The sequence below is a fragment of the Primulina huaijiensis genome, chromosome 11, assembly GCF_012295235.1.
Source record: "Primulina huaijiensis isolate GDHJ02 chromosome 11, ASM1229523v2, whole genome shotgun sequence".
NCBI lineage: Eukaryota > Viridiplantae > Streptophyta > Magnoliopsida > Lamiales > Gesneriaceae > Primulina > Primulina huaijiensis.
In genome coordinates this window covers 2,769,355-2,787,111 of record NC_133316.1, presented here as the reverse complement: position 1 = coordinate 2,787,111, position 17,757 = coordinate 2,769,355, and the positions used below count along the sequence as shown (strand labels likewise).

The 17,757-nt window shown below is 34.6% G+C and overlaps 2 protein-coding genes across 3 annotated transcripts; both read left to right on the top strand.

Annotated features, from left to right (window-relative positions):
• Positions 1–5,984: 5,984 nt before the first annotated feature.
• LOC140988260 (probable glycosyltransferase At5g03795) lies at positions 5,985–8,739 on the top strand. Of its 2 annotated transcripts, none has more exons than XM_073457270.1 (4): positions 5,985–6,117; positions 6,704–6,951; positions 7,316–7,664; positions 7,847–8,738. In XM_073457270.1, the coding sequence occupies exons 2-4, from the start codon at positions 6,731–6,733 to the stop codon at positions 8,519–8,521; spliced, it is 1,245 nt and encodes a 414-aa protein (XP_073313371.1). In that variant the 5' UTR covers positions 5,985–6,117; positions 6,704–6,730; the 3' UTR covers positions 8,522–8,738. The 2 variants fall into 2 exon arrangements, with proteins under 2 accessions (XP_073313371.1, XP_073313372.1); XM_073457271.1 differs by having other exon boundaries at positions 6,034–6,117; positions 6,713–6,951; positions 7,847–8,739.
• A 319-nt stretch (positions 8,740–9,058) lies between these two features.
• LOC140987761 (uncharacterized) lies at positions 9,059–13,308 on the top strand. The gene is made up of 3 exons (XM_073456413.1): positions 9,059–9,474; positions 11,871–12,823; positions 13,232–13,308. The coding sequence occupies exons 1-3, from the start codon at positions 9,311–9,313 to the stop codon at positions 13,306–13,308; spliced, it is 1,194 nt and encodes a 397-aa protein (XP_073312514.1). The 5' UTR covers positions 9,059–9,310.
• The last annotated feature ends 4,449 nt before the right edge of the window (positions 13,309–17,757 follow it).

The following is a 17,757-nucleotide window of genomic DNA, read 5'->3' as shown; positions in this document are numbered from 1 at the left end:
CATAAATGTATTTTTATTAGTATTAATTTTACTATTTTCATTTTTAAAATTTTATCACATTATTTGTCGGTACAAATTTTATTTATCCAAAGTATCTAGAAATACATTAAAATACATCACAATACACTTAAAAATTCATCAAGCACTATGAGGTTTCCATTCCAAAATCAAATACCCAAAATATAATAAAATATAATAACATATTATTATTTAGCTCAACATATATGTTAAGTAATTAAGTACAATAATTATTAAGTTCAATGTAAGATAATTTATAATTAGGTTCAATACATAAGTTTAATATAATACAAGAATATAATAATATTAAGTTTGGATAAACATGATAATTTTTTTCCATTTAATAAATAATAATAATAATAATAAAAATAAATTAAATGGATAAACATGAATCCTCGGCTATATATCTGAACCTTCTTCCTTGCAATTCACAAGACCAGCCGAGAGAGGAAAAGTGAAAGAAGAAAGAAGAAAGGAAGAAGGGAAGAAGAGAAGAAAAAATAGAAGAAAATCCATAAACCTTTCCGAAAAATTCCAGTAAATCACCAACTATTCACCTCATATCATAAAGCAATATAGCACTGGAGGTGGCGTAAAAAGAGCGATCAAGAACAAGAAAATCAAACCAAGATATTCCGAAAAACGGCAACGGAATCCCGTTTCAAGCTAGCTACTTTTCGCTCATTTTTCTTATAGCTACTCACCAAACTAGAGGTTGACTTGAACACAAAAGTTGTACCTCTTGTGGCATAGATAAGGTACATACCGTCCGTCGTCTCAAAATATTGCCGGAACTAACATTTTCGGAATGCCGGAGTACCTTAGTTCACCATAGGACGATATTTAAATCTGGTATTGATCGTTTAGGAATTTGAAAAAACTTTCAACATAAGAATTAAAGATCTTACAAAGTTACATATGCTGGAAAAAAACCGGCCGCGCGTGGCCGCCGGAAGGCCATTCACGCTCCGAAACTGAGTACACGCGCCGCCGTATCGTCGTTTTTCCGGCGGCCGAACTTTCCTGGTGATATTTCCGACTTTTTGGCCAACTTTCGTAATGTTTGGAGATATCTTCTAATTAATATGAAATTTGCAAACTTAAGTAAAATCAACCGGGTTAAATTTTGAACAAAAGATAGTCTGGAAATGATCAGCTAGTTACTTAAAAACTTTAACATATAAATATCATTCATAATATATTTTTTGGACTTACTCCAGCAACTCGGATTATTAATCAAGCCTAAACTGTAAGTTATCAGGTGGGGAAATTACTATTCATTCTTCTATTAAAGCCTTTGACATTTGGCCTGGAAATTTCAATAGCATTTATTTAATGTTCAAATCATCCACGGTTCATTTCGATTACTGATATATTTTTCTTGCATATTTATGAATGGATTGATATATCGTTAATGAATGGAGTCATGGACAACGTGGCTTCGGCCCGGAAATTAAGTCCACTTGACAACGTGGCTTCGGCCCGAAAAATGAGTCCAATGAACAACGGGTCAAAAGTTCCGGGTATATGGTTCATCTGAACAACGCGCACCGAATATTTCGGTCCGAAGAATGGTTCACTCGGCTCGTAAAAAGTGCTCAATTTGAGCCACCAATGTTAATTTATGAAATTTTTATTTATCTATTATTCCATTGCATAGCATTCATAACATGCATAATGAAGCGCTATTTTACTTTATTTAAAAGCTATATACTAATTTAAACTCACTAAGTTCTCAAAGACTTAACCCTCTGTTTCATTTCGTCTATTGTAATTTCCAGACACAAGAACCCCAGAATTGGAACAGGAGCAAAATAACTGAAGCTGAAATAAGAGCGTTTGAAAGGCGTGATGATCTGTTTATAAATAAAAGTTAAACTTCCGCTGTAAAATAATTGTACATATTTGAAATAAGAATGTAAATACTTGTATATATCTTTAAATGATAGTAGGAAATATTTATCTGCAATATCTTTTGTTATAATAATAATAGTAAAAATAAGAATAGTAGTTCAATAAAAAAAGATTGTAAGAAAATGTGGCACTTAGTAAGGAAATAATGAATTCCTAAATCGGGCGTCACAAAGGATTTCTTGTATCTTAGAGATAATTTGCTGACAAAACTCGTTAACAAACTTTGATTAAAAAAAACGTTAGTACTATGGTGAAAAATGATTGAATTGAGAGAAAATATAAATTAGTGTACTACAAGTTATATAACAAAAAATATAGTTTTCTCTAATCTAATTTAAGACCATTTATAAGTTTAATATCATTATGTTTTAAAACATACCACATAATATTTCACTAGACTATTAATAACTTTGTAGTGATTCGATAAATATTTGATTCTGATCAATGCATGAATGAATGAATAACAATTTGAGTAGCCTAGAATATCCCTAGCTCCATTTTTTAGGCATAAAATTAAGGTCCCCTCGTCTACCCCAACTTGTGAGTAGCTAGATAGAGGGCCACTACATCAATTGTGAGTGTGAGAGGAAACCACAAAAGTAGTTTTCCAAGTCAATGGATCACAAATTAATATCTTCATTTTCGAATATATTATTCTTCATCAAGATAGATGTAACTTTCAACTAATCATTTGCGAGAGCGTAATTAGTCCACCATTGTCTTGTGCCAACTTTTTGCAATATATANTATCACAAAGCGACCAAGCGCTTGGGTTGACCAAAAAACATTGGGTCGACACAGCGACGTGGGTCGACCGCTTTGTGTCGACCCAAGCGCTATGTCAACCCAAGCGCTTGGTCAGCTTGGTCGATCTTCCAGTGTTTAGTGAAAGAGCACGGCTGATAAGTTTTTCATCTTTCGGTGCGTAAAATGAGTGTTCGAAAGTCGTCCGATTCCTTTCTGAAATTTGAGCGTGTAATGGGTCTCATATTTTTTAATTTTGTTTTTCTTTTTTTAAAAATAAAAAATAAAAAATTACAGTTGGCAGCTGGCGTCCATAGTCGCTCATTAAAGAGTGAGCAGGGTATCACTGCTCATATATGTGTGTGTGTTAAGGAAAACTTAGATAGTTTTAGTATTTAAATAATAACGCATGAACCCTTAGAAAATCACTTTGGTCATTTTAATGGGCGAACTTATAAATAGTCTCCATTTTATTTTTATAGAGAAAATTTAGGTAAGAGCATTAATATAATATTAGCAAACTATTTGTCTCCATTTTATTTATAGAGAAAATTTATGTAAGAGCATTAATATAATATTAGCAAATTAAACTATTTTAAAATATATATATTTGGAGCTATCAGTGTTGTAATTCGATTAGTATGAGATTAAGTTTTAAGTAATTCGATTAGTATGAGATTAAGTTTTACTAAAATATATGATTTATAGTCAAAATATTTTTATAGAGTATCGATTTCAATTAAATTAATTGGTCTGGAAATCATTGACAAATAAAATTTAGTAAAATTGCATTTTTGGTCATATCACTAGGACATTTTTCATTTTTTTTTAATCATATTATCGTTCAATTTAAGATATTAGTTAACTAATTTGTATTTTTTTTCAATTTTAGTCATATTTCATCGGATTACTAACATGACGTAGATAAATGGTAGTATGATATCGAAAAATGATTTTGTGGCACAAAAAATTATTGATGTGTCTGATGTCACGCTAGTATTTAAGTACTAAAATTGAAAATAAAAATATAAATTAATGAATTAAGATCATAACTAAACTGACAATTTGACGAAAAAAACATGCATTTTAAATGACAAAAAAAAAATATTTAGAATAAAAATATCTCTAAAATTACTAAATATCATATGAGTTAAAATATTCATCATTACAAGAGGAAGCAGCCCCCATCGCAGAAAATACGAACCCATTATCTCCATGACCTTTTCCAATATTCCATGCCCAAGAATCCCATGGAATGTCGAGGCCAGATTGACTTTTGTAATCCCAAAAGAATAAAATAAAGTTATGGCACACAGTTGAGTTCGATTCTCCATTCTTTTTTTCTTTCGTAGCATTTGGTACGTCACCAAGAATACGAGACCTTATGAGACCCTGGTGTGGCAACTAGACGTAGAAGTTCGAAAATAAAGATTAATATAATCGACATATGGTCGAGCGTTTTATCAAATGCTATAACTGATAATAACAGTGTAATTATAATATTTTAAACTGTACAACACTTCAAATGTCATGTTTCGATTGCTCTCACATCAAAGACATTTGTTGCACTCAAACTATTTATTTGTCTTTTTTTTTAAAAAAATGTATTTATTTATCGGACAATATAAATATTGTGAAACATATATGTACCTAATAATTTTGTGGATGTACTGAAAGGCAAGCTAGCCAAAAATCTTTCGATTAAAGTACAAAAGGATTTTGTAATTCTCGTGAAAACTTTTGTACGATTGAATTTGGTTTGGACCCCTCACAGGTTTAGGTAATATGGTTCATATTGTTGACGAAAATGGATTTTTTTTGTGTCCTAAAATGGTTGTTCTGTTTTTACAACCTAGGTATTAAAATATTATTATCTGAAATCAAAGAATTCGGAAATTTCCGTATGCATTATACCAAGGTAAAAACTTACGTGAAACGGTCGCACGGATCGTATTTTGTGAGAAAAATATCTTATTTAGGTCATCCATGAAAAAGTATTATTTTTTGTGCTAAGAGTATTACTTTTTATTGTGATTATCGGTAGGATTGACCCGTCTCACAGATAAAGATTCGTGAGATCGTCTCACAAAAGAATTAATCTTATACCAAACATGTGAACAATTATTGATAAAGATTAATTGGTTTTTAACATTAATGATTGTTACGTACGTAAAGATTAGTTAATAATTAGCTTTGAGAGGAAGTCTAAAACATAGAGTTTGTGCATATTATTCCGTTTGGATAAGTACTTGTAAAACGTTGGTTAAAAAAAGCGTTTTTTTTAAAGAAATTTTAAAATTATTTTACGAATAAATATGTGTTTTGAAAACTATTTTATGAAAACGCTTTTACGGTTGAAAGGGTTTCAAAAGTTCTAAAACACCAGAAAACATATATCAACTATTTTTAAAATAATATACTCGGAGAACATATTTGTTAAAAAAAATTAAAAATTTTTTACAAAAATCTTGTCAAAACACATACTTTAAGTTTTTTTCTTATAAAATATTAAAAAATGTTATCAAAATACTTGTCCAAACAAATAGAGTTTTTTTTTATCAATATTTATTACCATTGATATTTTACGATTCTTCACACACACACACACGGTCCTCCTTCAAGTGTGGTTCTTAAGGAGACAAAACACTAAAAAAATTGGTATATTTGGGGTTTTAATTCTATAATTTGTCAAATTTTGATTTTCATACAATAATTTGAATTTTTTTATGCTCTTTTTTTTCCCGAAAGCTCTATGGTTTGTTTTGTCACTGATTCTCTCATACGTGTCATATTTAGCGAGAATAAAGCTCATATTAAAATTCATCAGATAAAAGAAGGAAAAAAAAAAAAGCAAAATGGCCCCGGTACTTCAAAATGAGAAGAAAAAAGTTTGTTTTTTCTTTTATTTCTGTTTATATATATTTTAATATATGTAATATAAGTTTTATTCTTGTTACGTGAGTCTCATAGGAAAGCATTGATGTCAAATATTCAATATCAGGTAAATTTAGTGGTTTCGGATAAAAGAAGGATCTAAACCAAAAAAATAAAAAATTATTGGAATAAAATCAAAGTTTGACAAATTATTTGATTAAAACACAAAACAGACCAACTTATCGAACTCCAATTGCAATTTTTCCTCACTAAAATTATAAAATATTTGGCAAATTCGTACACTAAATTGCAAAGTTAGACGTGAGTGTTNCTTCCAGCTACGATCATCCTTGGGTGCGGAGTTCTCTTTTTCCTGGTTATAGTAGTGAAGGAGCGTTGAGTGTCGAGGAGATTATTCCGCCGCCTGGAGACGGCGGCGCAGCTTTTGAGGTGTGGCGGACGGTGGTGGGTGGTGAAGAAAAGGAGGCGGCGCTTTCGGCTGACTACAATCTCAACCGCTCCGCGGCACCGCCGCTTGCCGTTGTAGCTACAAGGACCGTGCCACATGTGAGAAATCTTGTTTTATTATTTACTATTATCATTATTTTTTAAGTGTATTTGATTTTAGCATAAATTTTTATTAAAATTTATTATTCCAAAATATTAAAAATTAATGGAGTGCGTAATTTGAATTTAATATGAATTTTTCGCCGGATGAGTTTAGGTCCAAACCTTGTGTGAAATTTTAACATAATAACATATATATATATATAGAACATGATTCTGGAAAAATTCCATGTGATAACGTTATATATTCAGAAGCAACTATTTTCTGGTCCCTAGTAGTTCTTTTTTGGAATTGTTGTTAATTATTTTTCTCGCCTTTATTCCGTTTGTGCAATTGTGACATTTCTTGCACTTGTAGGCAAAGAATCTTTAGTATTTTATCAGACAATTGTTTTCCAAATTAAGGGATGAAAATATTTGAAATTTGACTTTCAGAATATTTTCATTCTTGGTTTTACGTAAGGGTGATTTGAATATTTGGTTGATTCATTCATTATCTTATATAATTAATCAAAATCATGAAATTAATAACTGATCTTTGGTCTTATATATAATCTTTTAATAATAATAATTATTATGTAAGCAGGTAGAGGAGGGGGAAGAAAGTTCTATAATGTCTAAGAATGGATCTTATATTAATCCGTCATCAAATGAAACTCTCATCCTTTCAACAAGTCCGAGAATAAAAAGAAAGTTCAGCAATTTAGAAACTCTTGAAGCCCGACTCCAACGAGCTCGAGCCTCAATTCGAGATGCGAATAATGGAAATGGAACATATGACTCAGACTACATACCTAACGGTGCAATCTATTGGAATCCACTGGCTTTTCACCGGTATGTTGCATTTGTTAGCTTTGTAACATGGTGTTATCAAACCCTCATCCTCGGTTTAATTGAAATTTAAAAAGTTTAGCAAATCATTAGATGTAACTTTGTTAATATATGCACGTGCGACTAAAATTTTTGGCAAGCCTAATAGCAGTCTTGCTCAATGGGTTCAACAATATGCCTATTTTTGGCAAGCCTAATAGCAGTCTTGCTCAATGGGTTCCTCTTGAGCTTCGGAGCATGGTGCTGTGTGTGATAGTTCGAGCTTGTGTTACGTACTTCTATCTTGCAACATGTAGCGAGATTCAAATTATGTTAATCGATGACAAATTTTTCTTCATCCGTTAATAATCTTCATTTGGCACATTAGGAGCTATTTGGGGATGGAAAAGCAGTTCAAAGTGTATGTCTATGGAGAAGGAGAGCAACCTATTTTCCACAATGGTCCTTGTGGTAGCATTTATTCCATGGAGGGAAACTTCATATATAAGATGGAAACTACAAAATTTCGGACTAGGGAACCCGAAAATGCGCATGTTTTTTTCCTCCCCTTCAGCGTGGCATCAATAGTCCACTTCATATATAATAAATCTCCAAAAGATCATTGGTTGCCAATGAAACAGACCGTGAAAGACTATGTCGATCTTGTCTCTAAGAAATATCCATATTGGAATCGAAGTCTTGGAGCTGATCATTTCATGCTGGCGTGCCACGATTGGGTAAATACATCTTGTCTTGTGTTTGTTTTTCTGTGTTTTTAGATTTTCTTGCAATGTCAATTTCCGTTACCGCATCAAATTCTTGGTATTGTGATTTTTGTTAAAAGTATCGAACTATTGTTCAGGTCTCTTCCAAGAAATCTGAAATGGTTTTTTGCCGATTGTTTATATTTTCATTGCAGGGGCCCGAGCTTTCTAAATCCGTTCCCTGGCTATTTAACAACTCAATTCGAGCTCTATGCAATGCAAACATGACAGAAGGATTTCAACCCTCGAAAGACGTCTCCATACCAGAGATCAATCTACCTGGCCGTCATACCAAAGGCTTGATCGGTGGTCCATCCCCCTCGAAACGACCGATCCTCGTTTTCTTTGCCGGTGGACTTCACGGTCCCATTAGGCCGATTCTTCTCCAACATTGGGAAAACAAAGACCAAGACGTTCAAGTTCACAAATACCTACCAAAGGATGTCTCTTACTTAGCCATGATGAGGAAAAGCAGGTACTGCATTTGCCCGAGCGGGTACGAAGTCGCGAGTCCAAGAATGGTCGAAGCCCTTTACACCGGTTGTGTTCCCGTGCTCATCAAGGATAACTATGTTCCCCCGTTTAGCGACGTCTTGAACTGGAAGTCGTTTTCTGTCGAAATATCGGTTACAGAGATCCCGAATCTTAAAAATATTTTGACTGGAATCTCTACGAGACAGTACATTACAATGCAGCGACGGGGCGTGCAAGCGAGACGACACTTCGAGGTGAATTTGAGTCCTAAGAGATACGATGTGTTTCATATGACACTTCATTCGATTTGGCTAAGGAGACTTAATGTTAGGCTTCATGGGGTTGAGGATTCATGACAGTTGTTTTACTAGTCCAATAATTACATTAGGTGATGCGTATCATTACAGTGTAAAAAAATTGTGTTCGCTGTTGAATATTTGTATAAATTTTTGGTGGATTGAAACATCAAAAATGTGTAATATCATGTATTGGTTTCCAACTCTGTTATTATCATGGAGAATATCTGTAACAGCGATAAATAGTGTTTGGTCTGATTTTTTGGTTTTTTGTTTTTTTTAGCATTTTTTTTAACATCAGTATCTTGTAAATTGGATCTCGCAAGATTAAAGTAACCATGAGATCAAACATTTGGGCCATAATCAATGTAAATTATAGTGTCTTTTATCTGATGTTTAATTTAATACCGCAAATGATTTATATATGCTTCTCGTTTCTCAACCAGTTGTTTATATACTTTTAATTTATAAAGAAAAATTATATCTGAATAAAAACACATGTCCGTATTATAACCGTAACGTGGATTAAGTTTGCGCCAGAAGCGCAGCATCGGAGGATAAAGTCCGCCGACTCTCGAGATTTCTACATTTCATCCCAATCTAGCACCACAGACACGCCACATGGCGTGACGATGGAGTCCAACGACGCATCCATTTCTACCTGTCAGTCTCTGAAAAATCTCATTAATTTTGAAAGAATCACCTAGCCAGCATATATTCCCCCGCTTGGTTATAAGATCCCATAAATACCAACAAAAAACTTGTGCAAGTTAACACCATTTCATCATTTCATCTGTTTCGAGTGTTTGGTTCAATTTAATAATTTAGTTTAATTCTGCGGTTACTAGAATGGCTTCAAGACAAGAAGAGAGGGCGGAAGCAGCTGCGAAAACAGAGGTGGAGGAGATGAGTGAAGCGAACAGGGGAAGGAGAGAAACGGAAGTTAAAATGGAAGAACAGCCGAGGCATGGTGGGAAGCAAGAAGAGAGGGGCCCCGGGATCATCGGGAACNCTTGAGCAAATCATACTAATTAATTTTGGTATGTCAATGTGACGTCAGAATTTCTTTACAGTTTTACTCTTCATAATATTTGTTAGATAACTTTGTTGGTGTAATTTTATTAGTAATTTTTGTACATTTGTCTACATTTTTTGATTTTTTTTCTCCAATTGATCACTAATTTATCTAAAAGTTCAAATTATCTCAGTAAAGCTTATCTAATCGATAATCTATAAGTATCATATCTTAATAAAATAAAATATATTTTTTTTACAAAAAAATTATCACACACAAAAAAAATAATAATATGGCACGCGATGAACACTAAGTATATCATAAGCTTTTCCAAAACATTAAAACAGGGAGCAACCAAGAAATTAAAGGACTTTTTTTATATAAGCTCAAAACTTGCAATATTTGATCAAAATATAAAACCAAATATACACTTCATCCTCAATATATTTTCAAAATCCCGGAAGCATAATGTTGAATCAAGTATTTGTTGTTTGACCAAAAGATATAGAAAATAGTAATGATGCAACTCTAATATTTTAAACCTCGTAAAAGTCCAAATGTCACGTTTCGATAGTTGCTTTGTAGGGGTAATTATTGTCTCCAAAAAATTAACGTCCCAATAATTGCACTCTTTGCAATTTATCGAATCGAGCATGTAACAATGATTTTGATAAAAATTACATAATCAAATATTTGTCATTTCATCAAAAAATATAGCTAGTTAGTGATAACGACGCAACATCAACCTTTTAAACTGTACGAATTCTCAAATTTCGCGTCCCAAACGCTCTCTTCTAACATGGACAATTATTGTTTCCGACCATGTAACCAAGCAATGTATTAGATGATAAACCTATATTAAGATAAGGGACAAGTCAAAATACATTGTGGTTCGATGACATTGAAACGATTAAGGACAACTTAAAGGACATGAATGTAGCAAACTAAATGTGGATAAAGTGAGAGAAGTTGAATATATTCATTGTTATGAACCTAAACAATATGCACATTTACCAATTTTTCGGCAAACCTTCACCAATTAATTTAAATGAACACAAAATCTATACTAATTAGTAACTAATAAATGTAAATTAAATTAAATTACATTACTTTAACCCCAAAAAAAAAATTTAAAAAAAAACTACCATCATTGTCAAAATGTTGAATATGTGCAATTATTTGGGACCAAATAAAATATGATTTTTTTTTTTTAGAAAATCGGAGATATGAATGAAAATAAAAGTGTACACGAAGTCACAAACGATTAATGGTTGAATGGAAGACACATATATAAATGTCGGGACATTGAATCGGTACATGAAATTGTTACAAAATATCAGTCAAAAATAATATTCGGTATAAATAAAGTTTCAAGAGGACCACAGTGTAAATTGAAGAATGGTGTGGCTCTAGTTTAAACTTCTTTTGCGAAATATATTATACACTTTCGGCTACGCAGAGTCCAACTCATAATGTTGCTAGAGATAATGTAGAATGGGCCTGCATCTTTTATTCTCTCGCGCATAGCAGTCGGCCGATGCACATTCGTTGCATGTCGGGAAAAAAAGAAGAAAAAAATTGTTCCAAAAATAATGAGATTAACTGAGAGTTTTGAATTCTGTGGCGTGGATATATGATTCCTGCATATTAGGGCAGATGTTCGTAAGTAAATTCTGTGGTGTTTATGCGTGATATTTTTCGGTAAAATCTTTTTTACAGGCAATATACTCGTGAATGAACATAGATAAAGACCTTAAAATTATTGTAATGAATAAAGATGTGGTTGTATGCTGCGTCATAATCTTTGCGAGTGAAAAGCTAAATTAAGTTCATGATCGATGATAGTAGTGTCTGATCATTATAAAGATATTCACTTTGCTCGATAAATATACACATGATATCTACATACATATATGTATAGCTATTCACATGATATGAATGTTGGAGTATTGTTTTTCCGCACTCAAAGAACAGCGGAAGTTTAAACTTTTTAGTTTCGACGTTCGAAATGTTCCTTAATCGTACTAAGATTTATAACAATCATATGGTGTTTAGATCTATTTAACTTTTCGTATTTAACGCCGGATCCAACTATTCAGGTTTTTAAGCGGATATAACATTTTTTGTAATTCTCTATGGACGGATCTCCCATTCGATCGTCTAATCAGGTCCACGATCGAAGATTTGATTTTTGTTTAGATCGCATTAAAGATATTAAACAATTTTACGTCGAAACTGGATATGTGGCCGTGGATTTTTCTTGAAAAATTGGGGTGGCTGAAATCTCTTTGTGGGGTAGAGGGGAGAAATTTTGGTGGAAATTTTTTTTCTTTTTTTGCCAAAAATCTGAGTGTAAGAATTGTGTTATTTCATATAACCCTCAATAAAATATAGGGATGTCAATGGGTCCGGGTTTTACCCAGACCCACAATGGANAGCTAAAGAAGCCGTACTGGGTAAGTCTCAAGAAGCTGCCGAAAGCACCCGTGAGACTGCGGCCAAGGCTGGAGAGAAAGGGAAGGAAATGAAGGACTCTGCCGCCCAGAAGGCTGAGGAGTACGAGGGCCATACGGCCGAGAAATATAAAGAAATGAAGGATTCTGCATCAGAGAAGGCTACAAAGACCAAGGATTCTGCAGCAGAGGAAGGCAAAGGGACGAAAGATGCCGTGGAGGGGAAAGTTGGCGAATATAAAAACTACATGACGGACAAAGCTAGAGAGAGCAAGGATTCTGCAGCTGAAAAAGCCGAGGAGACTAAGGACTCCACTATGCAACAGGCGGGGGAGTACAGAGATTATACTGTGGAAAAAGCGCAACAAGCGAAGGATTCAACAATGGATAAAGCCGGAAAGACTAAAGCGCAACAGCCGACGCATGGTGGGAAGCAAGAAGAGAGGGGCCCCGGGATCATCGGGAACCTGATCAGTACAGTGCAGGAAACAGTAGGGCAGGCTAAGGAAGCCGTACTGGGTAAGTCTCAAGAAGCTGCCGAAAGTACCCGTGAGACTGCGGTCAAGGCTGAAGAGAAAGGGAAGGAAATAAAGGACTCTGCCGCCCAGAAGGCTGAGGAGTACGAGGGCCATACGGCCGAGAAATATAAAGAAATGAAGGATTCTGCAGCAGAGGAGGGCAAAGGGACGAAAGATGCCGTGGAGGGGAAAGTTGGCGAATATAAAGACTACATGACGGATAAAGCTAGAGAGAGCAAGGATTCTGCAGCTGAAAAAGCCGAGGAGACTAAGGACTCCACTATGCAACAGGCGGGGGAGTACAGAGATTATGCTGTGGATAAAGCGCAACAAGCGAAGGATTCAACAATGGATAAAGCCNGCCAAAAATCTGAGTGTAAGAATTGTGTTATTTCATATAACCCTCAATAAAATATAGGGATGTCAATGGGTCCGGGTTTTACCCAGACCCACAATGGACCCACCCCATCTGGGGCGGGTTTGGGCATACTAAATGGGTCATGGGGCGGGTCTCGGGTCTAATTTTTCAAACCCATATAGGTATGGGGCGGGTCATGGGTCCTGTAATACCCGCCCCATACCCTCCCCATATATGTGGATATAAATTGATATGCTCGCGAAGATGGTTGTGGGGTGAGGTGGAAGGTAAATAAATCACAGTTTTATTTGTTATTGTACTTTTATTTTAATTTTGTTACTATACTCTCTCTTTAAATTACATTTTTTTACGGTTTTAAATTACAATTTTATTTTTTCAATGTATTTTCTCTATTTAATTTTGTAGGTAATTCTTCAAGTAATTTATCAACTTGTCCTACCATTCTTGATAAAGAGGAAGATGATCATGAAGAATGTGTCTAAAATATTGCTTACTCGCTGATTTTACATTGGTCTGTTTAAGTTCTGATGAGTTATTTTTGGGGATGACAAGATTTTTTTGGAGAGCTAGTAACTTTTTTTAATGTAATTCATTACGTCGTAAAAATACTTTGTTTGTTATTATTAAGTGTAGTCGAAGACATGAATTAGTTTTCTATTGTGTTTTATTTAGAGATTTGTTTGTTTCATAATTCAGTCATGTGATAAGAAGATTACAGTTTTCATTTAAAAAAAATTCGGGTCTAGCGGGTCTAGCGGGTCTACCCGACCTCATTTCGTATTTGGGATGGGGTGAGTCCGAAGAATATTTAACCGGGGTGGGGCGGGTAATGGGTCAAAGTTTTCTTCATGTGTCGGGTCTTGGGTTTAGCCATACCCGTCCCATACCCGCCCCATTGACATCTCTAATAAAATATTTATAGAATTTGATTTCTGATCAAATCAGTAATCTTGCTCATATTAAGATTCATATTCTTAATCTCATCAGGATTTCTATTTTATTTAACTAATTAAAATTTTCATGTTTTCTATATCATGTAAAGTCAACTGATTGATTATTTAATTATATAATCAATTAATTAATTTTAGACTCTTCTAAAATATTCCATGAAAATTGAAAATTTTGATTTTCGCTGATTCATTTTTTGCAGCTACCAGTTTTTTGAACTCCTTAACCAAAACAGACAGCTCTACTATCATCACTTAATTAGAAGTTAAGCTAACTTCGACAACTTTCAATACATAGAATCCACTTATAAATTCTTTTATAAGCAATCTGTTTGATTTTCATCAAATTAAAATTGCAATTCAACTCATTGAACTTAACTATCTCAATGGGAACACAGAATCCGATATTTGTGCGGCTTTCGATGGTTCAGAGATATAGCTGGTCATGAGTTCACAACTTCATGTGATTCAAAATAACATTTATTCTTATTCAAATTTACTCTCATTATTTTCATAAACCACTTAATCAAGAATGTCAGATATCATGTCTGATTGCACCCATCGGATAATGATAAAAATGCATTGTAGCATCGCCTCATAATACTCTAGGCATCACTGATAGTGCATGCAAGAACCTTAAGTTATGGTTAGCGTATGGTACGGTCCCTTCAACTCATATATCTCGATCGAATTTGCAACCATTGAAATATCGAGAGTTGTATATGAATTTCATAATGATGTGATGTATCTTTGAGCAATAATAGTGATATCGTATTACAACTAGGAAAAACACATTTCTCTAAACCACATTTCTTGCTCTGGCCAGAGACTCCTTACACTATTAATTCATCAGATCATCTAAGATATCTTCACTCATAGGCAAACGATGAATCTCCGACTACAATGTATTGGCTCCTTTGTATTTCGAAACTAAACTCAACCTCGTCACCTGATTATCCTCAATGGATTCGGCAAACAGATCAAAGTACATGCTAGTACGTACGTAGAGCCTCTACGTTGTCACGGGCCAAAGGACTAACAGTGTACAACCATAAGTGCGCACTACTCCACTCGATAATTAATAACCACTTGGACAGTCCAAGTGTGGGTTATTAAGTGCATCATCAAATTATCACTCATTTGTATAAATGGACATCTTCATACTTTTATCAATGAAACATGATGTTAAATCACAAATATTAGTCTCAAGCTCATGTAACATTTATATTTATTTTAGGCTGCTGATTAGACTAGAAGCATGTTTAGAATATACGATACACTTTCTAATGAGTTTCATGATATTACATTGAGAGACATAACTCATGGTTCCTATAGTATATTCAAAAACTTTATCGATGCAGTTTGCATGAATATACAGATAAAGTAAATGTCATAATTGGATAAAATCGTAAAATATTATTAAAATAAAGATTGTGTTTACATAAAAATTAATAAATCCCAAGTTACAAGTTGGTTTGCTGAGTACTTACTCTAACAATGAATTCATTAGATGACGCAAACTCTAAATTATTTAAGTAATTCTCACTCTTCAAATAGAGAATTTATGTTATTATTATGCACCTTTGATTTTCGTGACCTAACACACCACCACAACTCTATTCCACGAGTACCGAATTTGAAGTTGTTTTTCGACTCTAAGAGAATCAAAATATGGCTTATCTTGTTATGTTCGGATGGACAGTGACACTTTGGAATATACACATAACATTAAAGACTTAACATCAATATCAGTTATTGAAATTCTTCTATGCCAGTATCAGTTGTATATAGGGTTCATACGTAGATGCTGCTTAAACCGGATTATAAGAGAAAATTGTTTTAGATAGCTCTAAAATTAAAATAGATTGTGATCTAACTCTAATATATATTTAATTTTTAGTAGATTTCATATGATTGCTAAATTTCTTGAGGATCGAAGTACTACCTACATTTTTTTTTTCGAAGCGCGTTGTTAAAGTGAGTAGGAGTTGGAGAATGAAATCTCTCTGTTATTGAAGTAAGCCGAAGAAGTAGGCTCTTGTTGTTGATACAAGTCTATATATGTACATGTACTGAATAATCGTGAAAACAGAAAACACGACTCAACACGACTTATACTATTTATTGCTATATAACCAACACACACCCCTCAAGCTTGGTATAGATCACGAACACCAAGCTTGGACAACAAAAAACCATGTTGCTCTTTGCTCAATCCTTTGGTGAATATATCTGCTAGTTGTTGAGAAGTGGAAATGTGCTCTGTCTTGATCAAACCTGCTTTAATCTTTTTGCGCACCAAATGACAGTCAATTTCAATGTGCTTGGTACGCTCATGATACATCGGATTCGCAGCTATATGCAAAGCTGCTTTATTATCACAGTATAGAAGGGCAGGACCCTGAAGCTGTACTCCCATGTCTGAAAGTAAGCCAATGATCCAAACAATTTCACATGTGGTTGTAGCCATGGCTCGGTATTCGGCTTCAGCGGAGGACCGTGATACGGTACTTTGTTTTTTAGTTCGCCAGGACAACAACGAGCTTCCCAATTTGATGCAGTAACCTGTAAGCGACCGTCGTGTCATGGGACAAGCTGCCCAATCCGAATCACAATGGGCAGAAAGAACCAAGGCACTGTGAGAAGGTAGCAAAATACCAAGACCAGGTGTCTTTTTTATATATCTCACAACACGAAGGGCAGCAGCCATGTGAGATTGTTTGGGAGAGTTCATAAACTGACTTAAATGTTGAACAACATAAGACAAATCAGGTCTAGTGATTGTAAGATAAATCAACTTCCCTACCAGATGAGTGTAAGAATCCGGATTAGAAAGAACAGGATCATTCTCAGCAACTGAATTCTTTTGTCTCATAATTAGATCCAAATCCAAGCTTGTCAACCGTTTATGTTGTTCAAACGGTGTATCACACGGTTTTGCTCCAGAGAGACCAACTTCAGAAATAAGCTCCAAAGAATATTTCCTTTGGTTAAGATATATGCCCTCTTTGGATCGAGCANTCCATTGACGAGACGCTTGCTTGAGGCCATACAAGGACTTACGCAACTTACAAACCTTATTAGTCCCATGAACCTTATATCCCGGTGGCACACACATGAATATCTCCTCATCCAAATCTCCTTGGAGAAATGCATTGGCTACATCCATTTGATTAAGGCTCCATCGATTAATTGATGCCAAGGCTAACAAACATCTAATGGTAACAATTTTGGCCGTAGGTGAAAACGTATCATGAAAATCGATGCCTGGAAGCTGAGTATATCCCTTGGCTACTAATCTTGCTTTAAATCGATCAACCTTCCCATCCGGCAAGTATTTTATCTTGTAAACCCATCGACACCCCACGGGTTTAGTATTCTGTGGTAAATCTACCACTGTCCATGTGTGATTGGATTCCAGTGCTGAGAGTTCTAAGTCCATAGCTTCCCTCCATCTAGGATCGACGACTGCCTCGTGGTAAAATCGGGGCTCGGTCATGGAGGAAATGGCAGCTACGAAATTTTGATAGGAGGGAAAAAAGTTGGAATACTGTAACTGATGTGATATAGGATAGACACAAGTAGCAGAATTTGTTTGGGATAAAGAAGGACAAGAATAATCGGTTGTCCAAATAGGAGGTCGAGTGGTGCGAGTTGACCTACGTGGCTGTATCATGGAGCTGCCAGATGGTGTATGGGCTGTGGGAGGATCAGTGGAAGACTCACGGATTGAATCCGAACTTGCACTTTCATGGTTCAAAGATTCCATGAAGGGTAATGGAATGAAGCGAAAGGGAGATGAATCCTTTGATTGAACAAAAGGAAAACAATCCTCATGGAACACAACATCTCTAGATATCAAGAATTTATTTGTTTGAAGATCCATAAGTTTATATCCCTTTTGGAAATTAGAATAACCCAAAAAGACACATTTATTTGCTCGTGGAGAAAACTTATGGTCTCGAGTTAAGACCGTTGCATAAC

Excerpts from the sequence above, each read along its gene's own strand:
- LOC140988260 (XM_073457271.1), top strand. The coding sequence starts at position 6,731 with ATGTCTAAGAATGGATCTTATATTAATCCGTCATCAAATGAAACTCTC. Across the intron at positions 6,952-7,315 it reads AATCCACTGGCTTTTCACCG|GAGCTATTTGGGGATGGAAA; the intron begins GTATGTTGCATT and ends TTGGCACATTAG. Across the intron at positions 7,665-7,846 it reads TGCTGGCGTGCCACGATTGG|GGGCCCGAGCTTTCTAAATC; the intron begins GTAAATACATCT and ends TTTTCATTGCAG.